Raw genomic sequence first — 23,132 nt, 5'->3', positions numbered from 1 at the left:
TGCAAATAAACTGAAACTGTCAAGCAGAGTAAAACATTAAAGCAAGCTATAACAACTGTGTCAGACTGTTAGTGTGTTGGGAACACCACAGTGGCGAGGATTAAATGACAGAAAACAGCAGAGGAACACAGAGACTTACTCGTGGATCATTATACATTCTTCCTATTTGTCTCTATTTAAATTCCAGAGGTTTTGACTTAAAACCTCCAGTCAGCATAAATAAATCAGTAAATGAGTGAAGCAGTCAGACTTCCATCCATCCATTCACTTCTGCTTGTATACTGTAAAATTCAAGACAGGTTTTCAGCCCTCATTAAAAAAAAGAAAAACATGTAATCATGTTAGACTGCTATATCAGAAGATACTGTGGTGCATTACAGAAAATATGACTCATGTAACCCTGAAACATTACCAACACATATTTGTTGTTTACAGTTTTACTGCAGATTGTAGGTATTTATTAAAAACAAAAATATATAAGATACAAATTGAGTTCAAAAACAGAGGTGAGTTGTCAGAATGTTTTTGTTGTGTATGTAATGTATTATATTACTTATTCCTTAAAAATTTTACTCTTATTTTTACTCATGTTGCTACAGTACCTTTAAAACCTGAATGCATACTGAGTAAATACACAAAGTATTGCATCAGACCATGTATTGGCATGTTTTTAAACACAGAGAATGTGCAGAAAAGCCTGTGGGAACTTCCTGTTAAACTACAAAAATACTTTTCATTTGTCATGTATTTTTGAGAAGTGGACCTTCCTGTCATAGTCTGTCCTGCAGTTCAGTGAACATAAAGCCAGTAAAACCTCTGGTTGAAGTCTGATTGTATAGAATGCTATTAGAAAACACCTTTAATGCTCACTTGATTTAAGACACCAGTAAATACTTTCCAGATACACCTATGTTTATGGTCTCAGTCACTAAAGTTTCAGATCTTACTGCCATGTTAATTTTGTAAAATATGGTCCTCATTAGAGGAGGACAATAAAGTGCTGAATTCTTTAGGATGTGGCTGCCGTCTGATAGAAAAGTCCCGTCCACATGAGTGTGCATCAGTTTCTCAGTCAGATCCCAGCCTGCTCCAACTATCGGTGTCATTATTGTTCCACATGACGGACGGTGATGTGCACACCGAGGCTCTATGACATTTCTCATTGCATGTAAAGTCATAATTGCCTGTGTTTAATATAGCTACATATACTGTGTGTAGGTAGCTTTGATGTTTATAATGTAAACTCTGATTTCAGTTATTGGTTTTGACTAAATTAACTGTGGTACTAATAAGAGTATTATTTTGAGGTCTATTACACTTGTGCTACTGTACATCTATGCTATAATATATTTACATCATCTTGAGACTGGTTGTATCATCTCCACCACAAAACCATTAGCAAACTCAGTCATTGTGGTTTCAGAGCTGCAGCACCTACATCATTTCCATCCTGTGTGTCCTCTGCTGTTTTACAGCTGTGCTAATTTTGCAGCTGTTTCTCCATATTCAGAGAGGAGATACTTAATGTCAACCAGGCTCAATTTGCATTTCACTGTGATTTTGTTTTCATCCTTTTCAAATACAGCTTCAAAATGACAGTTCAGTGACTTAACAGCTGTTCTTACTGCCATGATGCTAGATAAGCTACACTGACACAGCCATTAGCTTCCTGCCAAGAAGCAGGAGAGAAACAGAAACAATTCAAATGCAGATTTTTGTTGTTAATGTTGTTTGGGTTTGTATTGAGTCAACTGATTTAGGGAAACTGTTTAGTTATAGTTTTTTTTTTTTGTTTTTTATTGTTTAACCAACATTTCAAACTGAAATTCTCACTGTGCTCTCTGTCTGGACTCTTTGTTAACGCTTTGCTCATGCTGATGACGTTGGCTGAAACTGCTGCAGTTTCTCTTTTTTTGGCAGTCCAGCTAAAAAAAAAAAAAAAGAAAAAAAAAAGAGGTGTTTCAGTAGATAAAAAATAAACCTGTGGCAGAATAGACAGTAACCAGCAATGTAGGCATTGCAGGCTACTCCAAAAAACATTCTATATTGTCATGTTTGTATTATCATTATTGCTTGATATTTCCTCTTGAATAAAACAGATCAGTGTCATTATTTAAAGAGTAAACAATGTTCTGCATTTGCAAAGTCTTCACAGAAATGACGGGAAGGCACAAACAGGAAGGAAATGAAAAAAAAAAACAGATCAGCAGTCAGAATGAGTGCAGTAAAAATGGTCATGAGTTTCTTATTTTGTTAATGTCCACTTCTCTTTATGGACCTGAAATAAAGCACAGAATAATTACAACTTAAATAAGAACCCACATCAATCTCTCATTGGAGGAAAATTATGGGGGGGTCAAAATTTTGTAGAGATTACAAAGTGTCAAAGAACTGATCAGTATAAAATTAAAAGACAAAATGTAACACATTTTGTCTTTTTATTACTATTTCCACAACAGAGATGGTATTATGCCATTAGTAACTTGACAGAAAACAATATATGCTGATAGTTTAATCTGGAAACTTTATTCTCCCGATTGTGAGACAAATCCAGTTTAAAACAGCTCTCATGGCACCAGGGTGGCTCAGAGTTTCAGCAGGCTATCATATATGCCACGTGGTGGTGCAGGTGGCACAGGTTCGAGTCCTGAACTGTCGCAATTTACCGCATATCTTCCCCCATCTCTCTCCTCCCACTTTCCTTTCTCTCTCCCACTGCAAACTATCAAATAAAAAAGGCCAAAAAATTAAAATTAAAAAAAAAAAAAACAACAGCTCTTGTGTTGCTGCCACAGTGTAACTCGGTCTAACTCAGTAGCCTGAACCATCCATCAAAGTGACCATTCACATTAGGCCACTTGTCAAACTCAAGGCCCGCGGGGCCTAACTTCATGATTAATGGCCTGCCGGTAAATAGTGCTCCCACCACTTATACTACAAATTCCATGATGCACTGCAACAGCTGCTGCGTGGGTCAAGACCTGTGAACTAACCCATTTTCCAGCGTTGCCAATTACACATTGATCAGTGATCAGTGGATAAAAACATCGGTCAGCACTTTTTAGAACAACATTTAAACTAACCTGACCCCCAAAAATGCCCAAACAAAAAGTGGAAAACAGGGATTTTCCAAACAGGTGAGAGGAAAAGGACGTGCTCGCTGACATCAGAGGTAAAAAGCGGATTGGTGGGTGGGGTGCAGGATAAGATGCAGAGGGAGATCTGCGCGGGTGAGCTGACAGTGCATCTCTGCATCACACACCAGGAAACGCTGCGCAGTGAAGTCCTGAAGCCTCTCTGCCTCTCTTGGCAAGACTTTTCTCATCCACAAGCTGGCACTCAGCCAAGCGATTGTTTCTAAGTGTTTCTGCAGTGTTCCTTGTCAGCCGCCATGAGAAATCTTGTGTCATTTTCCCAAAAGGCATGATTTCCTGGCAGCTGACAAAGACCCATGCCTAGGTAGAGGCCAATCAGTATTTCCAGTTCCTCGACAGTGGTGTTTACACTACTGTAATTTTCAGATTTTTGTACAATTTTGTTTGTTTCTACAGCTACTCAAGCACGTCTGATGTCATGACCTTCCTGAAATACTCCAGAGGGGTGTGAAGTATCTGGAGGTGTAATACTCTCACCTTTGATGCTTCAAATTGTTTCCTTCTCCAAGAAAACTGTTTTTCCTTTAACACCAGTATTTTACAGCCTAGGATCTACAGTGGTATGCAAAAGTTTGGGCACCCCCTGATAATTTTCATGATTTTCCTTTATAAATCCTTAGTTGTTCAGATCAGCAATTTCAGTTAAATATATCATATAGCAGACAAACACAGTGATATTTGAGAAGTGAAATGAAGCTCATCGGATTTACATAAAGTATACAATAATTATTTAAACAAAATTAGGCAGGTACATACGTTTGGGCACCCTTGTCGCTTTATTGTTTGAATACCTTTAGCACTGATTATTGCAACACAAACTTCGTTTTGTAAGCTCATTGACCCTTGACCTACATACACAGGTGAATCCAATTATGAGAAAGGGTTAAGGTGGCCAATTGCAAGTGTTTCTCCTCTTTGCATCTTCTCTGAAGAGTGGCAACATGGCAGCCTCAAAACAACTCTCAAATGACCTGAAAACAAAGATTGTTCAACATCATGGTTTAGGGGAAGGATCCAAAAAGCTCTCTCAGAGATTTCAGCTGTCAGTTTCCACTGTGAGGAACATAGTGAGGAAATGGAAGACCACAGGCACAGTTCTAGGTAAGGCCCGAAGTGGCAGGCCAAGAAAAATCTCAGATAGGCAGAGGCGAAGGATGGTGAGAACAGCCATAGTCAACCCACAGAGCAGCTCCAAAGACCTACAACATCATCTTGCTGCAGATGGCGTCACTGTGCATCGTTCAACTATTCAGCGCACTTTGCACAAGGAGAGGCTGTATGGGAGAGTAATGCAGAAGAAGCCTTTTCTGCGCACATGCCACAAACAGTTGCTTGAAGTTTGCTAAAGTATAATTGGACAAGCCAGCTTCATTTTGTAATTAGGTGCTGTGGACTGATGAAACTAAAATTGAGTTATCTGGATATAACAAGGGACGGCAGAGAGAACCACCTTCTGCTCATCATCAGCAAAACAAAGGAACTGATTGTGGACTTCAGCAGGAATCAGCAGCTGGACTACCATCTGCTTCTCATCAGTCGTGCTGAGATGGAAAGACTGGACACTTTCAAATACCTGGGAGTGACCATCTCACAGGACCTGTCTTGGACTCATCATATTAACATCACTGTGAAGAAGGCCAGACAGCATCTCTACCTCCTCAGGCAGCTGAGTGACTTCAAGCTCCCACTCAAGGTGCTCAGGAACTTTTACACCTGCACCATCGAGAGAATCATGTGTGGGAGCATCACCACCTGGATGGGAAACTGCACCAAGCAGGATTTCATGGCCCTGAAAAGGGTGGTCAGCTGAACGGACCATCAGAACCACCCTCCCCAACCTGCAGGACATTTACACCAAGCAGTGCAGGCTGAGGGCCATGAAGATCCTAAAACAGCCCAGCCACCCCGGATACTCTCTCTTCTCCCTGCTCCCATCAGGCCGGCGTTAGCGCTGCCTGAGGGCTAAGACTGAAAGGTTGAAGAAGAGTTTTTACCCACAAGCCATCCGTCTGCTCAACTCTGAGCCCTAAATTGGACTATTATTGCACAATGTAAATATTATAATATTCTATAATTCTGTGTGTATAGTGTGAATTATTTATTTTTATTCTTTTTATTCTTATTTATATGTGTGTGTAAATATGGCTGCAGGTACAAAATACATTTCACTGTGCATTGTACTGTGTATAACTGTGCATGTGACAAATAAACACTATCTTATCTTATCTAGGAACACAGAGGAACATGACAGCAATATTCATTCACCAAGTGCAATACTCACCATCTTCATTATTATATGTATATACTTATTTTATTTTTTTACAATGTATATATTTTTATACATGTTTTATTTTCTGTATATTTTTAGAAGTTATATTTTATATTTTCATATAATATATGAACAGGAGTGGCCCTCCAATCTCATTATACATTCTGTATAATGACAATAAAGGCATTCTATTCTATTCTATTCCTCTAAATCTGGAAAAGGGTGGAGTTCCCACTCCGGCTCAGGGACAAGTTACTGCCCCAGGTGGAGGAGTTTGAGTATCTGGGGTCTTGTTCACGAGTGACAGGAGAAGTGAGCGGGAGCTCGTTAGATTGGGGCTGTGTCTGGCGTAATGAGGATGCTGCGCCAGTCTGCTGTGGTGAAAAGGGAACTGACAGTAAAAGCGAAGTTTTGATTTACTGGTCAATCTATGAACCCTACCCCATGGTCATGAGCTTTGGGCAGTGACTGAAAGAACAAGACTGCAGATACAAATGGCAGAAATGAGCTTGTGTTGTGTGCCTTGCATGCACAATGACAATGAGTTGAATCTAACATCTAATTTTCTGCTGCTTATCTGGGTCATGGGGGCTGCAATCTAAGCTCTTCTGGTGGGACATGGAGACATCCCCAAACCAGCTGAGAAACAACATCTCCAGTGTGTCCTGGATCTGCCCTGGGGCCTCCTCCCAGTTTGATATGCCTTAAACACCTCACCGGGGAGGCATCCTGGTGAGATGAACCACCTTTCATTTTAGGAGAATGATTATTTTAATCTGTGTTTTATTTCTCATTATTGTCAATGGACTCAGTTAACAAAGGACCAATATAGCAGTACAACAGCAAAATGAATTTAAATGATAAAGTTCACAGATTAAATTAACAAGACATCAGCATAAGAGCAACAAAACAACGAGGTCACATAAAAGAAGCAATTATGAAACTCTGACAACAAATGACAGATCTGCTAAAATAATGAATCAGCAATTATTGATAAAGCAGTTTAACTTGAAAGGTGGATGTTATTTTGAGGTGGTGAGGGATTATTTACAGGGAAAATTTTGTTTGGTGCCCATACAGTACTTCCTTTAAGTCGTGCTATCAGCTGATACATTCAAATTTTAATACAAAAGCTCAACCTGTCATGGGGAGCTGTGTGGCAAGTGAAGTTGGACCCAGAATGCAGGACTCACAGAGCGGACCTAAACTTAAACCTGGTTTATTGGAGAATGGCAGGAAATAACAGACAGGTGCCAGACCTAAGCAAACTATGGAGCAGGGTGTGGTGGCAACAACAACACAACAAAGGACCAGGGGAAAACACAGGCAATATATACACAGACTAACAAGGAAACGGGCAACAGGTGGGAAGCACAGACAAGACCAGGAACTAAAACTAAACACAGCGCAAGCAACAATTCAATTCAGTTTTATTTATATAGCACCAAATCACAACAAACAGTCACCTCAAGGTGCTTCATATTTAAGGTAAAGATCCTACAATAAGGACTGACAAAGTAAAACAGGAAACAAATAAGTACAGGGACAGAGACGCAAACTTGTCAGAACACTGGGAACAAAACATAAGACAAGAGGAAAGGCACAGAGGGACCAAGCAGACACCGGAGAACAGGAATTAAATATAAATACAGAATATATAAATACAGAATATACAAACTAAAAGTCTAAACAGTAACTAAACTTAGAATGAAACAGAACCACAAGGGCAAGAACACAAAATGCTGGGCATACGACCCAGGACCATGACACAACCATGCATATAAAATAGCTGGATATAGAGAGCATGGATTTGAAATAGGAATACACCTCTGTGCATATCATATTATTTAATATCACCTTCACAAAAACTGAGCATGTCTGATATTTGGGGAGCAGAGGAACAATGGCTTCATAAAAAGCTTTTTGGCTTTGCTGCTGCAGCTCTCCTCACTGACCTGTAAGACAACCACAAAAAGACACAAAGTTTCAGGATGTTAGCTGTTTAATAATTTGAAGACTCATCCTGCATGCTGGCAGAATTAAAGGCATCCCAACAAACCTGGTGGTGGGATTAACCTGTAATCTGAGGAGGAGACTGAACCCAAACCCTCGAAGCCGATTTGAGTTTTCATTGTTCTTTGCAAACATTCTGACCTGCTGTGTTTTACAAATCACTCATTCAATCTGTTCACCTTCTCCAGCGTGTCTTTGAAAGACGACAACAGACAACAACAGTATCATGCCAAACACTTAAATAACCCCCCAAACAATCTAAATGACTGCATCACTTCTTGTATAAGATAAAAGTGAAAAGATGTAAGAAAAACTTCTAAATAAAAGGTTCAGAATTGTCAAGAGAAACGACTACAGAGTAAAAACATGAGGAGTCTATTTCTTTTGCCCACATGCATGTTGCGCTATGGCACCAAGCTGGTGGAGCAGGTGCGCACAAATGCACACCTCGCAGTTAATCCGCAGCAGACGCAATAAACAACAAACCTAACACACACTCACTCAACACCAAATAGTGCTTTCAAACAGCATTAGGCTCAATAAATTAATCTCTCTACCCACAACCTGCATAAACCAGCACTGGCAAATAGATTAAAAAAAAAAAATCACAATAACAAAGTCTTCAGCTTTAAACTGACAGATTAAAATCAAATAATTTTACACAAATAATCAAACTTTTAATGGCTTAGTCTTGACCTGCCAAAATCCACACCCACAAAGCAGCAGCCTGTCCATCTGCCTCCAACTCAGAGCCCCACACTGACAGGAATCACAGGAAGAATCAGCGGGGTTCACCAAAGGAAGGAAGCAATGCTTTCTCCTATGAGTTAAACAACACTTAGGACCAATTTCCACATTAACCCAAGAGAAGCATTCTCTCCATGACCCACGTGTCACAGCGAGCAGCGAGGCAGGCAGGGTTGGACACAAACGCAGCACTCCAGAAACAGACACAGAGCTTAGACTGCTTTATTACAGAGAACAGAAGCAAAGGACAAAATCTTCTTCCTGAGCTGAACCAAAGGCATCATACAAAACAGACAGACACACCACGGGGAAGCTCCTGATAACGACGCAACAAAGAACCAACAAGAACACAAACAATATATACACACCAGGTACTGAGACAAAGGGAAACATCCGGGGAGAACAGGTGAACACAATCGCACTAATACAAAACTCCTACTGAACCTGACACACAGACTAATCCACAACTTAACTGTAAACCAGGAACACAAACTAGAACCAAACTAGGAAACACAACATAATACATTAAACACGATATCAAAGAACAAAAAACAGAAAGCGTTGGGCAACAGCCCAGGCCATGACAGTACGTCAGTCAAAAGGGTCAAACACCAATGCCAGGGAGCTCCACACAAACAGCAAAAAGCCGCCCTGATGATCTGCACCTGCACTTATAAATGGAAAAGCGCTGCCTCCAAGGTGCAGTGTGTAGACCCAGGTTCCACCCCTCACATATAGATGGACAATATACAGTATCATACTGAGTATAAAGCAGACAAACGTACTCAAAACTCTGAATGGCCCTCGATGTGAATAAGATTGAACTCTGTTGATGTGTAGTGGTAGCATGTAGTATCTAAGCTTGGTAAGTGAGTAACTAAACTCCATGTTGACCAATAATTACCTGCAGTATAATGAAATGACACATTTCAGTACAAACACTGAATGAGGCTGTTGCGACCTGCAGCTCCCACCTCAGAGTAAACACTATCTGGTTCATGATGCTCCCCTGTTAACATGATCAGATGAAAGAAAGAAAAGAATTCATGCTTTTTGAAGCAATAATAAAATATTTCTGAACCATGTTTGTTTGTTTGTTTGCATTGCAAGTGTTTTGTGTACTCACGCTTATTTCCAAAGTTTTTAAGCTCAGTAAGAGAGTATGTGACTTCTTTGGGTTCATCTGCTCCTGAAATGTGCAGATTTTTAGTAACACAACAGTAAACACATCACGTGAAAGTTTCAACTCTAACTGCATTGTGCTTTTCCAAACATATACTGTACCATTTATAGTGTCATCCACATGTGTGATTGATTCATAGATGTGACCTAAAAAAAAGAAAAGGTTCAGATAATTCATTTTAATATAAATCTAAAAAACTTAAAGAGAGTTTCATTAATTCTGTTTGAGTCAAAATCAGGTTTATAAGATATTTTCATAGCTTGAAGCCATAAATGTGTTACTGTTTGTGTTGTTATGATATGAAACACTCACATTTGTGGATCCTTTCAGCTGAATTAAAGATACAATCATGTCTGTAAAATCCTGTTTATTTCTGATTTTATGTGTCAGTCGCTGTTTGGATGTTTGTCCAACTGGATTTTGATAAAATGTTCTTTGAAAAACTGCTGAACACAAACAAGCTTATTATCTTTAACAAAAAATGAACAAAACAAGGAAAACTGAAATTGAAAAAAAAACATTTTCGTTAACTTAAATAAAAAGGTGATTAAAAGGAAAAATCAGTAACAAACTGGAACTGTATTGTGGGTTTGGAAAACTAAATAAAACAAACTGAAGTGATGGATAAAATTACCTTAATTTTCATGTTTGTAAGTTTATTTAAAAGCCTTGTGGATTTATATAAAATCACTTTTTCCACTCTAGCAGTTTTTAGCTGGGAATGCCACGCAGCGCCTCACTGTGTGTGTGTGTGTGTGTGTGTGTGTGTGTGTGTGTGTGTGTGTGTGTGTGTGTGTGTGTGTGTGTGTGTGTGTGTGTGTGTGTGTGTGTGTGTGTAGGGGAGGTGAAGGGGCACAGGGGCGCCTAATCACAGCCATATCATATGCTCAGCTGTTAAATACAGAAAATGCCCACCCCCCACCCCCCACCCTACCTACCCCCGTGCAGCAATGCATCCCAAAAATTAATATTCAACTTCACCCTTCCAGCATTCATAAAGGCTCAGGTGACACTGAAGTGCTACGAGGAGGGGCCCCATATCAAATTTTGTTTCGAGCTCCTTCAAGGCCTGGGGCAGCCCTGCTGTGTAGTCAAGTTTGTGCAATATAAATTAAAATGAGTGAAATGTCCAACTTACGTAATACTCTCAGTGTGATGGTTTCACTCCAGTCTGTCCAGAAAAGGCGAATTCTGCACTGGCAGCTGTATCCTCCACTGTCAGACTCAGTAGCTCTGCTGATCGTGTATTCATTGGATGTTGGAGGTGTGTTTAACTTGGCTGGTCTCCATTCACACATCCACTGACCTCCTTCACCTTTCTGAATCTCACATCTGACAGTGACTGTCTCGCCGCTGAATATCTGAGTCCTGGGTGGTTGTAGGGTCACAGTGGGCTTAGGAGGAGCTGATCACATAAAAATAGAAATATTAAATCATTATAAAGCTATCCTGGTTTTTATTGCTCTTGTTAATTGTTGTCACATCCGAGTGACAATTTGACTTGAAAATCAACAATAAAAAGTTTTGTTTTTATTAATCAAATGAAACCAAGTAATTTGCTGTTATTTAAATTAAACCAGCAGAGTGACTGAAAACAACCAAGTGTGCACAAAACTAAACTAAGACTGAACATCAACACACAAACACAAAATGCCTGCAGAAATTACAACAAATACAACATCACAGCTCTATAAAGATATTCTACGTGGGCAAAATGACTGGATTGATAATAATGTTGGTACAATAACGCAGACTCATAAAGATACTTGCAAAACAGGTAATGTCTTTATTTTATATATAAGCCTCTAATAAATCCTGAAGGTGAGAACCCAAATGCAGGAGGCAAAATGACTTAAATAAAAGCGAGCTCTGGTAGCTGATCAGGCTAAAATAAAAAAAAGGAAAAATGTAAAGAAGCAAAGAAGCAGGACACAAATTAGTGCACACAGATGCTTTGACAAAGAAAAAGAAAAGATACAGTAGGACTATTTACACATTATTGGGAATTAGAAACAGGTGAAAACAATCAGGAAATTCACAAAATATACACAAAAATGATACATATATGGAAGAAAAAAATATTTCTCACCTTCATCATTTCCATAGATGACTGTACTGAGCACTGAAATAATGAATAAAACTACATTTAATAAAATCTAAAACAACTGTAACACAGTGTGTAACTGTAGGTGATGCAGAAAGCAGCAGTGTATCAAACATTTTGTTTAAACCATCACAAAAATCACAAGTATGCTTTGTTCAAGCTCTCAGGTAAACAGGTTAAAGCAGTGATACACTGTAATTCTCACAGATGAGAAACATTTTCATTAATCGGTGCCATTCAAACAATGTCAGAAGTGAACTTACAGAAAAACCCCATCATGCAGAGCAAAGAGTGCCCCATGGTCACATCCAGCCCTGCTGCACTCAGACCCACAACTGAACTCAGAGTTTAACTTTGAACAAATAAGAAATGCAGAACAAACAGAAGCTACATTTAGTGTAGATAAGAGTTTTTTCTAAAACTTCTTCTTCTAAATGGCCTCTCTGTGCTTCCTTCCCTTTCACACACAAATAGTCGAGCAGAATAAAACACTAAAGCAAACTGTGACAACGGTGTCTGACTGTGTGTATTGGGGAAACCACAGTGGCGACGGCCTTTATACTACATTACAGATAACAGCACAGGATCACAGAGACTTCCATATGGTCTCAATTTAGATTAAGAAAGTTTTAAACACTCCAGTTAACAAAAAAAACAAATGAGACTTAATTAAATAGAGTATAATTCTATACCTGTAAAAAAAAAAAAAAAAAAAAAAACACAAGAAAAAAAAAACACATCCTAATATTAGAGGATGCTGTGGTGTGTTATCTACAATATGACTGAATTAACTCTAAAACATTACCAACATGTCTGTTGTTTGCAGTTTTACTGGATTGTAGGTATTTATTAAAAACAAAAGTATTAATAATCATTTTGCAAATTGGTTGTACAACTTGGGCAGCGTGGTAGTGTGGTGGTTAGCACCGCTGTGTGTATGTGAGTGTGAATGGTTGTCTGTCTCTCTGTGTTACCCCTGTGACAGGCTGGGACAAAACTGGAGGAGGCCACACATGACAGTTAAACAGAATGATTATTTAACAGAGCTAACATAACCAAAGCTGTGTAAGTCAGTAGTGTGTGCAGTGTCTGGATGTGTGCTGTGTAATGATTCAAAGAAACACACAACCCCAAACCAAAGGCCAAGGAGGTCCCAAGACTGATGCTGGCAGCCTAAATATCAGAGGCCAATCAGCCAGCACAGCTGCAGCCCACTCCTCTCATGACTTCTCTCCAATGAGGAAGCAGCTCTGAGCCCTCACCGTGTGTCACACCCCCCTCCATAAGAGCGAGGATCCACACAATGTTTCTGAAACATTTCAGAAACTTCAAGTAAATGTACAGGAATAATATACCATAAACCACAGTTTGGTCACAGTTTACTTACTCAGTCACAACTACCCAACCTATTCAGCCCAATAATAGCTTTACAGTGACATACAGGCTACAGTCTCACTAAACTGACATACCTAGAGCTCTCTCCCAGCTCCCATAGACCTACCTACCAACCTCTCCTCACATTTTCCCCTTCCTGATGCTCCCAAAACTCAGTAACCTTCATACCTTAGGAAGCAATTTAAGAGTAGTGGAACACAGTATAGAAGACGATGAGAAGACCATCTCATCAGCCATCTCACAGCAGCTCCACCCACTCTATCCACCCAGATGACCTGAACTGCTTCGTTGCCAGGTTTGATTGTGCTACAAAACATGCGGGCACAGCAGGGACCCTCACCACTGATGCTGAGCCCCCATGAGGTGAGATGGACCCTGCAGCACATCAACCCCAAAAAGGCTACCGGACCTGACGGAGTACCGGGACGGGTTCTGGAGCTCTGCACAGGAGCGCAGACAGCAGTGCTCACAGACCTATTCAACATCTCCCTGGAGCAGGCCTCCATCCCCACCTGCCTCAAGTCAGCAACAATCATCCCTGTGCCAAAACAATCAGCCAATCAGGTCCCTCAGTGACTTTCAGCCAGTGACCCTGACACCAGTGGTAATGAAGCCCTTTACGCGACTCATCCTGGGACACTTATAGATATTGATTGATTATACATCTATACATGAGTACAAAAGATACAATAATGATCAATAGTTCAAGGAGTATTTGTGATCCTTTGTGATTTGAAGTCTAAAAATCCCTTAAAATTATTGTCTGCTGAAAAGCATTGAGTAATGTTATCATGATAAATAAATGAATCAATAAAGCGGGTTCAATAAAATGATCAAACACAAACTTTATTACTAATACTTACACATTGTTAGACTTTCGGAAACATTATTTGTGCTAACATGGTTGTTGCCACTGCAGACAACAGTTGATTTGTCAGTGAAGATGATGCTGACTTTATGACTTCTGAGATGTTCTGCAGCTGTTTTCATCACAGAGACCAAATCCAGTCACCCTGGAGTCCAGCATACAGGTTGAAGCCAAACACTGACATCATTCTCACAGGTGGAGGAACCATTTCTGTAACAGCCAGTGTAACACATAAATTAGTATCAATAAAACTAATGGTTTAATGGCTCCTCTGCTGGTTACAAACCAGTGATTATACTTTGGAGTTATGTGTTATAAGATATTAATGGCCTGTTTTGTAGTTGCAGTAAGAAGAAAAACACATCTGTATGTGATGTTGTAGGAAGAGAGTCAAACAGATGGTGTCTTTGTCTGGATTCCTTGTTAGCTCTCTGCTGTGTGCTGATGACCAAAAAACAAGACTACACAGAAGAGTTTCAGCTCAAAGTTTCAGGCTGCATTTCCTCTTCTCTTGGTGGCCCAGCCAGAAATCATGAACATTTGCATTCAGCAGATAAAAATAAACCTGTGGCAGAATAGATGTTAACCAGCAACCATTTAAATATGTAGGCACTGTAGCTGCTATGAAGAGCAAATTATTCTGTATGGTCATGTTTGGAGTTTAATCTTGAATTATCACTGCTTGATTCTCTTGAATAAAACATATCACTGTAGCTATTTGCAGATCTGAATTTATTGGAATTTTGTTTTAGTGTTTTAAAAGTTTTACATTCATCAAAAAGTAAACATTGTTCTCCATTTATTAAAATGTCTTCAGAGAGACGACTTCAGCGCAGAAACAGGTGAAAACAATCTGCTTTGGTGCTCAACAGCTCTGAAAGCTTTCAAGTCTTCAGCTGAGATTGTTGAGTTTGACTGTACACTGTGTATCCTGACGCATGAGGGCAGTGCTGCCTGAAAAAGTGCTGCAAAGTAAAGAAAACAGCATAAGAGTCACACACACATTGAAAACACACTGAAAAAGCTCAAAACTCAACAATGAGTCCGTCATTCAGTTCATTTCAAGACACTTGTGTAGCACCGGTGTCACACCGCTAACTGCGCCACTGGACCAGTTCTAGGCTCTAAGGAGTGGGGAGCAAGAATAACACCACCAGAGACCGCTGCTTTAAGTGGAACAGGCCGGCAATTTACTGAATGCAAAAACACACACATAAAATACAATACATAAAACAAAAATTACCCTGCAGGTTCTTAATAAGGAGGCAAATATAATTGAAAAGGAAAAAAATAAAGAGTATGTCACTCTTTCTTTTGCTCTTTAGTTTACCTAGCTTATTTTAATAAGACTAATTTGAGTTAGTTAAACCAGTCTTTTTTTCCTAGGTTGCATCTATTTTAAGATTCCTATTTTTCTTCCTGAGTTAACTCAATCTCCTTTCTTTTAGAGGTGAAAAATACCTTCAAACACAATTAAATCAAAGTGGACCACAACTATTCAAATCACATTCAGACACATAAACATATGAAAATCAAAGTATGGCACTTTAAATTCAAGTTCAAGTCAAAATGTAAATTCAGGTACTCAGTTCAGTGAAAAGCTTCAGTTTGACTCAGTCCAAAAAGGATAATAATTCAATCAGTTCTCAGTTCTGGTCAGTTCAGTTCGAACTAGTTCCTGATATTCCTACCGCTCCGGCAGCGAATTACCACACGCAGGAGAATCCCTCCCTAATGCGATGGAGAAGATGAATTGAAGGTCTGGGTCTGGCTCGCCATCTTGAATCCCGTCTGTGAATGTGCACGCCGCACACGGCAAACCAATCCTCGCTCCGACCGAGCTTCCAACCAAGCAAAAAACCTGACCTGTGTAACAGGTCACAAACACAATAAAACTCTTTTTAAATCCTCAAATTATACAAATAAACTCTTCTTCATAAACCCAATATATTAATCAGGTAACAGTTTATGACAGAGCATTTCTTTGTAACGGCTACATTTTTTTAGCATTAGCCCTCCGCCAAAAGAAAAAGTACGACACGGTGAAAATGCAGGAAAATAACATAAAACTCACCAAACCCGATGTAGCTTAGTTCTCATAAAATCCCCGTCAGTTCCCGACCAGGTAGATTATGTTTTTTTCACCATAATATTAACTTTTTTGTTAATTAATCACCGCTCTTCTCTCCGACTCCTCCTCTGCTCTCTCCCTCCGGTCTGTGTACTGCAGCGTCACTCAGGTGCTGCGTCTGTAACGCTAGTTCCTTAAAGGGGCAGTGACGTTATTTTCTGTCTGCAGACTTTTAATCAACTGTTTATTCTTTTTTATGTCAGATTTTAACATGGGTTACATCCTCCCCTCTTTACCTAATGCACGTCCCTGTGCATTTTGAATTTATACTGTCATAACTCTAGGAGTTTTTGGAAAGCTAGGTTCTTCAAGAGAATCTGTAAACACATCACTCAAGGTTTGAAATAAGACTGAACTATTGTAACCAACGGGTTTCCTAGCTCAGGATAAGTCAGTCTTTTAGTCGGTTTTCTGTCTCTGACAGGTCTTCCCGAACAGTCACTTTCATTTTGGTTGTCCGTTTGACCCAGATCGCTTGTGTTTTCTTGCTCTCCTGAGCAGGTTGAGTAGAAGGATGGACATTATCCAGGTCTTTCTCAGGTAGGCTTCCAATTTCCTGTTCAGCGATTGAGTTTCTCTCTTCAGGATCAGGTAGGTCTTTCTCTTCAGTATCAGGTAAGCCTAAATCATAAGTTTCTACTGGAGGATCTTCAGGGAAAGCTTTGGCTACGTCTGAAGGATCTTGCTCAACAGCAGTCAAGTCAGGTTCTGGTTCATTCCTTTCAGGTAAGTATTCCGTAGGTTCTGAAGTCAGGTTGAAACCTAGTGTTTCCACTCTTAGGTTTCTGCGATAGTGATATCCCTCAGAATCAGATTGGGATTCATCCCCATCAGCTCCATTTGATGTGTCATTTTTAGAATGTTGTCGAGTTCTTGGTCGCCTTACTGCTTTTGGTGGGTTAGTTTCGCTTTCGACCGGGGTCGCAGGAAGGAAACCACATGGCAGCAGGAGGTCACGATGAAGAGTTCTTTGCGACCATCTCTTGTCTCAGGTTTCACAACATACACTGGGATGTCTCCGGACTGTCTCAGGACAACATACACGTCGGACTCCCACCTGTCAGCTAACTTGTGCTTGCCTCTGAGACGGACATTTCGAACCAAGACTCTGTCGCCTTCTTTCAAGGTGGAGTCAACAACATGCTTGTCAAACCTTGCTTTGTTGCGATTGGCTGTCTTTTTAGCATTCTCAGTTGCTACTCTGTAACTGTCTTCAAGTTGAGATTTCAGGTTGCGGACATATTGCGAGTGAGAGCCTGGCTGATGATTGACTGGTAGGCCAAAGGCTAGGTCAACTGGCAGTCTCGGCTGACGCCCGAACATTAACTCGTAGGGGGTAAAGCCGGTTGTCTCGTTCTTAGTACAATTATAAGCGTGTACTAACGGCCTGACATACTCACGCCAGTGACTCTTCTTCTGGTTTTCAAGGGTGCCCAACATGTTGAGCAGGGTCCTGTTGAAGCGTTCTACAGGGTTCCCTCTCGGATGGTAAGGCGTGGTTCTTATCTTTTGAGTGCCAATGAGCTCACACAGTTCTTTTATTGTTTGAGACTCAAAGTCAGGACCTTGGTCACTGTGGAGTCTTTCAGGAATGCCATAATGAACGAAAAAGTGGTCCCACAGGGTCTTGGCCACTGTCCTGGCTTTCTGATTTGGGGTGGGGACTGCCACTGCATATTTCGTAAAATGGTCGGTAATGACCAAAATGTCTTTTGTGTTACTTGAGTCCGGCTCCACACTGAGAAAATCCATGCACACGAGTTCAAGTGGTCTTGTAGCCACGATGTTGATGAGTGGTGCCGCTTTCTCGGGCATGGTCTTACGTCGTATGCAACGGTTGCAGTTTCTGACTTTATTTTCCACCTCAGTTGACATTTTGGGCCAATAGAATCGCTTCCGGACAAGATCTAGCGTGCGCTCTGTGCCCATATGGCCCATGTCGTCGTGGAGGCTCTCGAGGACTACGGATCTCAGGGCTTCAGGGAGTACAAGCTGGTAGTGAGTCTGAGCACCCTCTTGTCGCCTGCGATACAAAACACCATTTGAGACCTCCAGTTTTTCCACTCCCTCAATAAGAGACCAAGCTCAGGAAGTTCTTTCCCAAGGAGGGTGGAGGTTTCTCTCCTGACTCCACTTGCCTGATGACTTCACCAATGCAGGGATCAGCATTTTGTTTGTCTCTTAGTTCAGCTGGTGCTAATGGTGGAATGACAGGTAAGCCACCAAGCTGATCCTCCTCTTCAAAGCTTTGAGGGAGAGCCTTTGGGTGGTGGGCAAGTGACACAACCAAGGTGGTGCTGGGTGATGTTTCCCCAGGGTGATTGTTGATTACTTCATGGACCAAATGCTTCTCACAGATGGCTTTGATGGTGCTTTCATTCAGGTGTGCATAATCAGCTTCTGACAAGTGTCTTTTTGTGAATTGTTGTATTCTCTCCAACTCTTTTTGTGATGATGTGTCATCAGGTACTCTGCGTGAGGACGTCTGGACAGTCCGTCCGCGTCCTGGTTCTGCTTACCGGCTCTGTACTGTAGCTGGAAATCGAACGTCGACAGAGCGGCCAACCATCTGTAGCTCGTGGCGTCGAGCTTAGCTGAGGTAAGAATGTATGTTAATGGATTGCTATCTGTGACAGCAAGGAATGTGTTTCCGTACAGGTAATCCTGGAATTTCTCTGTTACTGCCCATTTAAGGGCGAGAAATTCTAATTTGTGAGCGGGATACCTGGACTCACACCTCGACAGACCTCGGCTCGCATAAGCAATGACGCGCTTCTGTCCCTGTTGCTCCTGGTAGAGAGCAGCGCCGAGGCCCGACGTGCTTGCATCTGTATGTAAAATGTAGGAGAGCTTAGGGTCAGCAAACCCGAGGATGGGTGCGGTTGTCAGCTTTTCGATTATAGTGTCGAACGCTGTTTGGCAAGCAGGTGTCCATCTGTCACCAAAGACGTCCTTTGGATTGAAATACTTCTCAGGGTTCACTGTGGTTTTAGCGTGCTTTCTTAGTGGTGGATAGCCAGCAGTGAGCTCGTTAAGTGGCTTCACGATCTTAGAATAGTCTTTAATGAACCGGCGGTAGTAACCGCAGAAACCCAGGAAGATTCTTAGCTCCTTCAAGTTGTTTGGTTTTGGCCAGGTTTTTAGTGCTGCTAATTTGTCAGGATCGGTCTCAATGCCCTTTTGAGACACAATGTGCCCGAGGTACTTTACAGAAGTTTGGTAGAACTTGCATTTCCCTGGTGACAGTTTCAAGCCAAACTCTTTCAATCGGTTGAGCACGTGCATCAACCTCTCCTCGTGCTCCTCCAATGTAGAGGAGAAGACGATGAGGTCATCCAGAAAAACTAGGACTTGCTTCAAGTTCAACTCTCCCATACAACGCTCCATGAGTCTCTGGAACGTGCTAGGGGCGTTGGTTATCCCCTGAGGCATTCTGTTGAACTCGAAGAATCCTAGAGGGCAGACGAATGCGGTTTTGTGTTTGTCTGCCTCCTCCATCTCTATTTGATAGAAGCCCGATTTGAGATCGAGCACCGAGAACCACCTGGACCCGGTCAATGCTGAGAAGGACTCTTCCAGATTAGGTAAGGCATATGAATCCTTTACCGTTTGTGCATTCAATTTTCTGTAATCTATGCAGAGTCTGACATCGCCATTCCTTTTCCTGACGACTACGATCGGCGAGGAGAAAGGTGACTCTGATTCACGGATGACTTCTGCATCGAGGAGTTGCTGGAGATGGGTACGCACAGCTTCTATGTCCTGCGGATGTATAGGTCTTGGCCTGTGTTTGAATGGTGTCTCGTCACCGAGAGTTATATGGTGTTTGATTTTGTCAGTACGGCCAAAGTCAAGCTCGTGCATTGCAAACACCTCTGGCATGGAATTCAACTTCTCTTTTATCCTCTCCTTCCACTCGTTGGGTACAGGAGAATCAGTAAAGTCAAAGTCGAGATTTGGTTTTTTGTCAGATTTTGTAGGAGAGTCTGAGTCAGGGGTCTTGACAGGTTGAACACTCTTGACAGCGTGTATCTCTGCTATCACAGCTTTTGGGGGCAGGTGACGTCATGCTGTGACTCGTTTCTGAGTATGACTGGTATGCAGCGTGATGGCTTTGGTGGTAGACTTACCAGGCTATCTGTCACCAGGATGCCACCAGGCAGGGACGATGACTTTGGTGACTCCACCATCACCCACTTTCCAACACCAGATGTTGTGCAGCTCACTGATCCTTGAAGGACCTTAGTCTGTCCAGCTGAAATGGTCTCGAGGTCCCTACTATGAAGCCTCACCACTCCCAGGCTGGAATCAACAGACTGTTTTTTCCGGATTTCAAGGGTCTTTAAGACGACTTTGTAGCCATAAGGAAGAGACTCAAAGTTCTGAGGTGCGATCTCTGCATACTTTTCATAGAGAACATCCAAAGTATTTGTGCCTATAAGCACTGATGACAATGTGGAGCATGTCAGGTACAACCAAGACCAGCGTAGGTACCTCGATGTCGACTCCAAGCAAGCTCTTTGGGAATCTGATGGTGGCCTCAACATAGCCAAGGTAAGGGACGCTTTGACCGTTGGCTCCTTCCACTTCAAGCAAGTCGTTCAAGGAATTGAGAGGCAAGTGAGACAGGTTCTCTAGATAGAAAGAGTTGGGGATCGTTGTTACTTGGGATCCTGAATCCAACAAGCAACTACAGTCTTTGTCAGCTATGGTCACTTGTGCGGTGCACTTGGCTCCAATCAGACCTTTTGGCAAAGTCACTGACTGTCTTTGTGTGTGAGAGTACACATGGGCTCTGTAAAACTCCTTTCTGGGACACTTTGCCTGTGCTCCAGTCCCCGTTTGTCCCACAACCGGAACTGGGTCTAGTTTAAAGGATCAGGCTTTGAAGTGCCATGTTGACTGTCCCATGCTAACTGCTTTTCTTTTAGCAGCTTCCTCTTCTCAGCCACAAGAGATGGGTTTGGCTCACTTTCACACTGAGGCTTAATGTGCCCATCCTCTCCACATCTAAAGCAATACCAGGGCCTTGGTCTATTGCTTGTGCTGTTGTTTGCACCTCGGCTGTGGGGCTGCAGCCTTTGAGATGTGTGAGTGATAGCTGGGGAATGTGTGTTAGCTGTTGGGGGAGCTAGTGGTCTGGTAGCTGATTTAGCTTTTCTACTGTCTTTCTGTGTGATACGTGTGAGCTGGGACTGTAGATCAGCTATTTGTTTCTTTAAGTCTTGGATTTCAGACCTGTGATCAGGAGCTGGCTGAGATGAGCTGCAGTCTTCTTCACCCTGCACATAAACACCTTGATAATGAGAAGACACTCTTGGCTTTGAAACATTGAAGTGCTGTTTCATGCGTGAAGCTTTGGAAGAACGTTTATCTTCTGCTGTGCGGAGTAACAGGAGAAGTTCAGCAAAGGTAGGTGGATCCTGCTTCTTCTGTTCTAGCTGGAGTTCAGCTATCAAGATGTTATCCCAGCAGCCCCTGACAAACTGCTTAAGAAGATGCCGGTCAAGGTCGCTTGCAGTTACACCTCCCCTTCTGAGGGTGGTGCTCAGCATCACCTGCAGCCGTTGTAGATAAGCTGAGGGTTTCTCACCATTATCCTGCATTGTGTTGAGATACTTTGCAAAGAGGTCGTCTCCATCTTCGACTGTGCTGAAAGCAGAGTCTAAGATCTCTAAGTACACACTAAGAGGAGAATCAGGTGTCAGGTGCTTCACAATATCAATGGCGGGTGATAAGAGACTTTCAAGAAGCTTTCGTGACTTGTAAATATCAGACTGTGTTGTGTCTTTAAGAAGAAGTTCCACATTGGAGCGCCATGTCTCATAATCCACTTCACTGTTGGGATGGGACACGCCCAGAGAAGGGTCTGAGTCTCAAGGAAGTGTGCACCTGCAGAGCAGAGTCTTCATTTCTCACTATGTGCTCAACAACTACTTTTTGTATGTCAGGTGGATTGACGTCAGAAAGTTTCAGAGCAGGCAGTGTCTTTTCCTTAGATGATGTCGACGGTGGGGACCAATGATGTTGAACATGCTGCTGTGGGGTCATACTGGGCAGGGAGCTTACCTGCGCAGCATTTTCGGAGCATGTTGCTCTGGGGTATCAGGTGAGTTCTGCTCTGCATCTTCATCTTGGGACTCTGAGTGATCTAGATCAACAGTCTCACTGATGAGGGAGAGCTCCTCTCTGAGGACAGCTGCAAAGTCTTTACCAGTCTGTTTTGCAATGTCCTTTAACTCTGAAAGGTAAGTCTGTGTAGCTGTCTTGCTAGCTACAGGTGTGTAAACATTAGCTAGGGCTCTGATGTGGTAGGTGACGTCAGTCTTAGTCTTACTGTTAAGCCTGTATGGCAATGAAGGTAAGAGAGATTGCACAGCTGTACCATACACATACTCTACGATAACCTGTTTGGCTGAATCTGGTTCAGTGAGATCCACTGGGATTACTCTTTGAATGGAACCATATTGTTTCAGGAAGTCACTTAGTTCGTCATCAGTTTCTGTATCGGTCATGCCGCTAACTATGACTGAGTTAGGGATTTTTACACTACTGGTTTGAACGACATCCATTTTTTCTTTTTTTTTTTTCTGATAACAATATTATACGGTCTCTGGTTTCTAGTTTAAATGCTTTAAGCCACTCCTGGCTGGCTCGCCACGTTTGTAGCACCGGTGTCACACCGCTAACTGCGCCACTGGACCAGTTCTAGGCTCTAAGGAGTGGGGCAAGAATAACACCACCAGAGACCGCTGCTTTAAGTGGAACAGGCCGGCAATTTACTGAATGCAAAAACACACACATAAAATACAATACATAAAACAAAAATTACCCTGCAGGTTCTTAATAAGGAGGCAAATATAATTGAAAGGAAAAAAATAAAGAGTATGTCACTCTTTCTTTTTGCTCTTTAGTTTACCTAGCTTATTTTAATAAGACTAATTTGAGTTAGTTAAACCAGTCTTTTTTTCCTAGGTTGCATCTATTTTAAGATTCCTATTTTTCTTCCTGAGTTAACTCAATCTCCTTTCTTTTAGAGGTAAGAAAATACCTTCAAACACAATTAAATCAAAGTGGACCACAACTATTCAAATCACATTCAGACACATAAACATATGAAAATCAAAGTATGGCACTTTAAATTCAAGTTCAAGTCAAAATGTAAATTCAGGTACTCAGTTCAGTGAAAAGCTTCAGTTTGACTCAGTCCAAAAAGGATAATAATTCAATCAGTTCTCAGTTCTGGTCAGTTCAGTTCGAACTAGTT

General features: G+C 41.6%; 1 protein-coding gene across 1 annotated transcript in view; it reads right to left on the bottom strand.

The window, feature by feature from the left end:
* The window catches only part of LOC115796814 (Fc receptor-like protein 5), a 49,710-nt gene that overhangs the window by 15,309 nt on the left and 11,269 nt on the right, over positions 1-23,132 (bottom strand). The window contains exon 6 of the mRNA XM_030753269.1: positions 10,506-10,772. Within this exon, the coding sequence (XP_030609129.1) occupies positions 10,506-10,772 (267 nt within the window). The remainder of the gene's footprint in view (positions 1-10,505; positions 10,773-23,132) is intronic.

This window comes from Archocentrus centrarchus, chromosome 18 (genome assembly GCF_007364275.1).
Source record: "Archocentrus centrarchus isolate MPI-CPG fArcCen1 chromosome 18, fArcCen1, whole genome shotgun sequence".
In the NCBI taxonomy this organism is placed as follows: Eukaryota; Metazoa; Chordata; class Actinopteri; order Cichliformes; family Cichlidae; genus Archocentrus; species Archocentrus centrarchus.
This window is presented reverse-complemented; position numbering and strand designations above follow the sequence as displayed.